At 30.6% G+C, this 7,128-nt stretch overlaps 2 protein-coding genes across 2 annotated transcripts; both read left to right on the plus strand.

The window, feature by feature from the left end:
* The first annotated feature begins 276 nt into the window (after positions 1-276).
* Positions 277-1,279, plus strand: LOC108779825 (CDGSH iron-sulfur domain-containing protein 3, mitochondrial). The gene is made up of 2 exons (XM_018547331.1): positions 277-450; positions 876-1,279. The coding sequence occupies exons 1-2, from the start codon at positions 391-393 to the stop codon at positions 1,230-1,232; spliced, it is 417 nt and encodes a 138-aa protein (XP_018402833.1). The 5' UTR covers positions 277-390; the 3' UTR covers positions 1,233-1,279.
* Positions 1,280-2,238: 959 nt separating this feature from the next.
* LOC108779818 (C-type lectin domain family 4 member E) lies at positions 2,239-4,640 on the plus strand. Its single transcript, XM_018547325.1, has 4 exons — positions 2,239-2,662; positions 2,903-3,019; positions 4,082-4,309; positions 4,429-4,640. Exons 1-4 carry the CDS (start codon positions 2,410-2,412, stop codon positions 4,638-4,640), a joined length of 810 nt encoding a protein of 269 aa, XP_018402827.1. The 5' UTR covers positions 2,239-2,409.
* The last annotated feature ends 2,488 nt before the right edge of the window (positions 4,641-7,128 follow it).

The raw sequence follows: 7,128 nt of genomic DNA on the forward strand, positions 1-7,128 counted from the left end.
GTCTAACAGTAATTCTTATTTAATTCGCGAAGATATGTTTAAGATCGTGGTTAATCATGAATTGACTGTTCTGTGATATTTCCTCCAATAAGAATATTGCACAAATTGCATGTTTTCTAGAGATTTTTAAGATCCCCTGTCGAAAGAAATTTGAGAGGACTACCAACCTTTTTCGTATACTAAACCCTACATTCGGTTCAAGTGCGGCCTTCATGCGACCTTTTTAGTTCGTGACATCTGGTGACATCCCAAGCAAAATATTATCGTACAAGATTTGGTACGCGAGAGAGAGGTTAAAGTATTTCAGTCTCAGAACACTTTGCTGCTTTTTGTTGAAGTGTGATTGCTACTTTTAATTTAGCGTAATTTATTGTTGCGTGAGTCAACGAAATGATTATACTGAATCGATACCCGCAACTCGCTCGTCTGAGTATTCTTTGTCGTAATAATGTACGTTGATATGAATAAACCTGCGCTATCTCATCTCTAACCTAAATTAATACTCAGTTTTCTATATATAAACATTACTAAACTCGCAGGAACTCAAAAACAGCGGCATTTTTTAAATAAAAATTCCATTTAAATATTCTTTTTTTAAATTTAAATTTGTTTTTTACAGTTGCTACAATATTAATAGTATTACGAAAATTAGACATTTCATACTTACTGACCTAATAAGTAATTATTCGCTACTTTACAGCTAGTCAGTATAAAATTGAACTTCTGTAAGGATAGTAAACAGTAAGAAGTAAAATTATCTTGTCATTAAAATCTTGTCGAAATCGACTGTTTTAATTGGAAATGGTAATTCTCTCTGAAGAAAACAAAATGAAATTCGCTTTGGTTTTAACTTGGTGTTTTCTCAAATTTTTCAGGTCTCTCGGTTTTCTACAGAAAGAACTGACGGTCCACCGATACCTGCGAATCCTCTGAAAGATGTGTACAGTGCCAATGATCAAGTTGGAACTGGAGTGATATATGACAAAAAGCCATTCAGGATACAACTTAAAGCTGGCAAAATTTATTCATGGTGCTTATGTGGACGGAGCAAAAGTCAGCCGTTCTGTGATGGCACGCACAAAGACATTTTCCTCAAGATAAAGCTGAGGCCCATACGTTTCACTGTTACAGAAAATAAGGACTATTGGTTGTGCAATTGCAAACAAACATCAAATCGACCTTTCTGCGACGGCACGCACAAAAGGCAGGATATACAAGAGAAGAGAATTTAAATTTAAAAAAAGAATAAATAACATGAAACCATATTGTTGATATAATGAATTTTTGAAGTAAATATTACTTTTATGGTGTGCCATGCCTTTATAGATATCTGATGTATATAATATAATATATGTATATATTAATAAAAATACCTTTGGCACATATTAGTAAAAATAACGCCATTTTTCTAATTCCTTTTTTAGATAATAAAGATCAGCCAAATTGATTAAATAAAAAGTATTTTTAAATGTAAATTAAATAAGTAAATTATTAGACAGTATTTAGATTTAATTGCGATATTAAAACAAAAATTACTTCTCTAGTGTGTCATACCTTTTATACATAATTCTATATATAACTCTAAAGTGACAAATTAATTAAATAAATATTTTTAAACAATATTAATTAAATACATATCTTATTAGAGACTAAAAAACATTGTGATTAAATTATAAATCCTTCAATTTTGAAGATACACTATATATGTATATAATATTTATTTATAAATTCCATATTTAAAAGGAAATATGCACATAGAGATGCTAGAATTTTTGTTTATTTACAATTATTTTAAGGCAAACAAAAATTTTTATGGACAAATTTGAACAAATTGTAGATCATTGAACAAATTTTGTCAAATTCGGATTAAGGGTGCCAACTTCACAGATCTTTTTTAACTTTATTGGTATCGACGTTCCAATTATTTGAATTGTATCTTATCATTTTTTATAAATATATTATTTATACACTGAGAAAAAAATTTTCAATTTTTTTACAGTGTACCTATCAATCACGAAAGCTTATTTTAGGCATTTTAGTTCCATTTGATTTCTTCTTTTAATGTCATAAAATTATTCTTACTTTTATATTAATTAATAAGTAAATTATTAATAATTAGAATTTATTGAAGTTATTTATTATTATTATTAAAATTTATTGAAGTTATGTGACGATATTGTTTTACCTACATGTTTACTACATGTATACGATTTCAATGTTCCCACAATATCATAATTATCTTGTCTGATTGATGTGTATTTCCGAAGTCGGAAATACGTAACACTTGCATCTCTATTATCCGAAAAAAAATATCCGCAAAACGTACATTACGTGAGTCGCAGTGCGTCCACAGTGTGCTCTGAGATAATCGTGTCGTCTCTTAAAATCTTAAGACAGCATATTTACGAAATGCCAAGCTTTAATTTACAATTAATGTCGTTCTTATTGTTTATATACGCAGCGTATTTTATAGTTATCTGCGATCGCTGTTGTTTAATCGATCACCACGAATTGCCGCAATACGATTTAATAAAGACCAATTTGCGCTCAAGTCAACCGATCATATCACGAAGAGTGGTTCTTAATGTGAACGAGTGTAAGAAATTTGCCGCATCAAAGAAAGCCCTCGCCTTCAATTTTGTTTCCATGAGAAACCGCACCGGTATGCGAATATGGCAGGCAATTAAACGTATAAATTACAAAACATATAATTATGATAATTTTACGTGATAGACACCGCTTCCTAATTATCGCGAGACATAACGCGAATTACAAGTGCAACCATGCTATATAAAATGCGATGTAATTATTAGCCGTTCAATTAACGTGATTAATTCAGCATACACGTTTCATGTAATTTCCTGGTACATTTTTCTTACGATATTTCTTTACCAACACGCAGGTGGAGAAGAACTATCGTGTCAAGCACTTCAATGTCCCGAAGATCAGAATATGACGACTCTCGTACCCGAGGCAAATTGCAAATATTACAGCATGTATCCCGTTTTATCTCCGCTTGGTAGTTACAATTATAATTACATCAACCGCATAAAGATCCACGGAATTTGTACATTAGTATATAAGCTGTCATCATTTTATTATAAGAGAAATGTCCTAATAACTAAATACATTCAGTGATTAAAAAATTAATACATATATTTGTAATTTTTAAGATATTTGTAAATGACAGTAAGAAATAATAAAATAAAAATATAATAAGAAAAAATAAATAATAAATGTATAATTTGTATAATAAATGTTACAATTTTAATTGTGAATCATTGGAAAAGAAATTATTTATTTCGGAAAGATGGGATCATATATTGTATATGTGTGTGTATTTTAAAATCTTTATCTAAATTTTTTATTTTAAATTTAGCTGTATAGTACTAAATGTATAATACTTTTGCAATATATTTCTATATTATAAGTAACAAAGAGCAGAATCGTAAGGCTCATAACATATTCTGTTTAGAATTGAGCCATTAATTTGGTAAATATGTTGTTGATTTGCCATATCGTTATTGTTTTGTCAAATCTACTATACCAAAATGAAGCTGAAATGAGAAAATAATTATATCAATGTTTTAGGAGAAATCAGAGTTTTTGCTTTTGTTTTGGTACAAATATACTCATGTAAATACAAATCACAAATTTTATGTAAAAATATGATAATGTGATAAACATATTCTGTCAGAAATTGTATATTACAATATTTTCCGATTACCGAGAAAAGTCATTATCGTCATATGAAACTTTGTTTGAAAGTAATATTCATTTGAATATTATTATATGAGAAATGATATTACTTTTTAATCAAGAAAACAAAGTTATGTGACTACATATTACATATTGTTCTCTCGATAATCAAAAAATCAATATCACTTCTCATGTAAAATGTTCTCATGATGACGTTCATATAATATTGATGATGTTCCTTTCGTCATAATTATTATAATTGATTATAACAAAAAAATCATATATCTTCACATTTCTTTATAGCTATTAGGACATTTACTTCACACCTGAATTAATTTTTCGAAACATAAGCTTCTGACATGTTAATAAAGATTGCTTTCAGTAAATGCTACTTTGGAGTGCATCCCTAAAACGGGAATGTTTATATTCTCGTCCGAAGTATTAAATTACACGGAGGCACGAAGTTTCTGCCAGAAACGAAACGCATCGCTCGCACATATAATAAGCGAGGAACGCACGGAAGGCCTCGGCAAATTAATGTCGCAGAATCTTTCCAGATTTGTTGGTCTCAGCAGCAAAAGAAATGAAAGAATTTGGAAGAACGAATTCGGTAATTTATGATATCATCACTTCCGCGTTTTATTCGCAAGATTACCTCTTCAAATCGAATGTCAAAAAAAACTTTTTTATAATATAAAATTCAAAAAATACATGATTATTGATCGACAGGTGAATCTCTGTCCTGCTTCGACTATCGAGCATGGGGCGAAGGACAGCCGTCACATTCAAAGGGTTGTGTTACTCTCACAAATCCGTCTGCCAAAAGTTCGCCGCCCTTCTGGAAAGTGATGCCCTGTCACGCATCACTGCCGTTTATTTGTGAAATCTCACCGTTGTTTCGAGAAATTTCGGAACAACGTCATGGGTATCATCGCACATAATACAATTAAATGTATTAAATGCATTTCATGAGAAGTAATTATGCATATCATGAAAATATAAATTCGAGAATCTAGAATGGCGTAACTCATGTAAAAAGGAATTAAATATTATAAATTTATTTTAATAACAATAATTCAAATCTGTAGATATAACATTTAAAGAATACAATTGAACGGATTCAATAAATTAATCATCTGCTCCGGAAGATTAAATTTTATAATTCATATGATAGAGACATTCTGCTTTTATATTCTGCAGATTAATCGAATTCCACTAATTATTAGAACTGAAAAAAAAAAGAGTAAATTGAACTAAAATCTTTGAAATCTGAAATTGATGGAAACAGGCAATGTGAATGGATACAAGATCGAAATCAAGACGGACGTTAAATATGCATAGAGATTTATTGTAGGATTACAGGACTCCAGCATTGCGTATGTAGAGAGTGATTTACTCTCCAATGGCTTTTATTTACAGGTACGATTGTTAATTTGACGTATGCACGGTTGGACAACACGTTGACAAAGGAGGGGAAAATAGATTTATATAACTCTCACTCGGATCGCGATGCGCTTATACATATATATATGTACATAATAGGCCTAACGTTAATAACATTAAAAATTGTTTCGCTCTTAGATCATTAGCTCCAAGGGATCATTATCTCCTTACGTTCTAGAGCATGCTTTCTACAGGAATATCACTTAGCAATTATGCAGCCGGATAGCTGTGTACTGCCGCATTCGTCCGACACTTTTCGACATGACATTCATCGAGAACAGCTTGCTATAGCGTGATATAAAAATCATCTCGATAAGATTCGATGTCGAACAATAACAATCGGAAATAAAGTCTGCTATTACATTAGTTTTATAACCTCGTGGGCAACATCACTTATTCACTGTAGCGCCGTACATATAGTGATAAATCGAAAGCGTGTGAGAGATTCTATCGCGATTAATACACGATCGACTATAATTTGTTGATCCACTGTGGCATTTGGATATATAATATTCGGGACGCGATACCTTTAGAATAAAGATTTCGTTACAATCGTTCCTCGCATGTTTTCACTCGATGCGCTGAATTAATGTTCAACATTGTCTTATTTACACATTAACATTTTCTCAATGGTTCTGGAAACACCTCTTTTAAACAAATTCTGGAAGTTCACTGATGAACGGAAAGGCCTTATTTCGTAAGTACAGGCCTAATCTAATTAACGCATTTACACTGTATTCTTTTTCGAAATGATTACATTGAGATCGAAGTGTTGAATGATTGTGTTTACAATGATTGAATCGCAAGAGATTACTTTACGAGAGGGAAGACGATGTACTTGTAGAAGTGCGAAACTATGACTAATCGATACTTGACAACTGTTTGTTTTAAAACAACTTTAAAAGAGAAAGAGAGACATAAAATGCAATCAAATGTTTTAATTGAGCGTCCGTGCATGTATCTTGTTTGTGAAGTGATTTTTCTAAAAATCGTAATTATAAAAAGAAATAACAAAGATTCTTCCGAAATATTGCTTAAAAACTATTATTGTCACGCATTACACTTGCAAGATGGTGCATAATGGTGTGGCATTCGTAAACCGAAGCTCGATAGTGAACATATACGCACGTAAAAATTGTCGCGTTCAAATGACTTGATCCACAGCGAAATATAAAAGTATAAAAAGACGTGATTACAGTGACGTACGAATCTGAACGTGGTCTCGTTTATCTTGAACTTTCTTTTATAAGCATGGTCAGTGTTAGACGTTGACTAAGACAATTGCCTTTGAGTTCGTATTAAAATGAACGTGTTACATATACATATATTATACAAATTAACACAATGTACGAAATTACAAAAAGAAGCTCTTTATAATATTATCTATGATACTCTACAAATATTAAGAGGTACTTCCTTCGGTAAAAGCTATATTGCATTTCATATAATCATCTACAATCCAATTATAACTAATTCGTGGAGCTATTCTTGTGATGCTTTGTGATGCTTAGCGATAAATTTTCGAAATAGCATACGTGTGTCGATAAAAGTGTACGCTTTATAATGAATAATATCGATTCGTATCAAAGTAATACGTTTTCTCAGAAAAGGAGAAAAAAATTATATATAAACTGTATTCAGTACATAAACTTAATTATGCAAATGCATTATATGCAAATAGTATAGTCTAGATGATAAAGATGATAAATAACTTATGAATTGCACATCGATATTTCTTTAATATTGGGGGACGGATTATATGTGAAATAAAAACTTATATTTGAAATCTTTCTTTTTACTTCATCAAACTTTCACTCTATGCGGGAAATCAATAATAATTATATAATATGTATCGTTGTCAGTGGAATTAATTTGAAGAAAGATATTCCACATAACGTAAATATAAATTTTTTTCTTGTAAAATTTGTTAGGGCTATGTTATACATATATATATATATATATATATATATATATATATATATATAT

The sequence above is a fragment of the Cyphomyrmex costatus genome, unplaced genomic scaffold (genome assembly GCF_001594065.2).
Source record: "Cyphomyrmex costatus isolate MS0001 unplaced genomic scaffold, Ccosl1.0 scaffold635, whole genome shotgun sequence".
In the NCBI taxonomy this organism is placed as follows: Eukaryota; Metazoa; Arthropoda; class Insecta; order Hymenoptera; family Formicidae; genus Cyphomyrmex; species Cyphomyrmex costatus.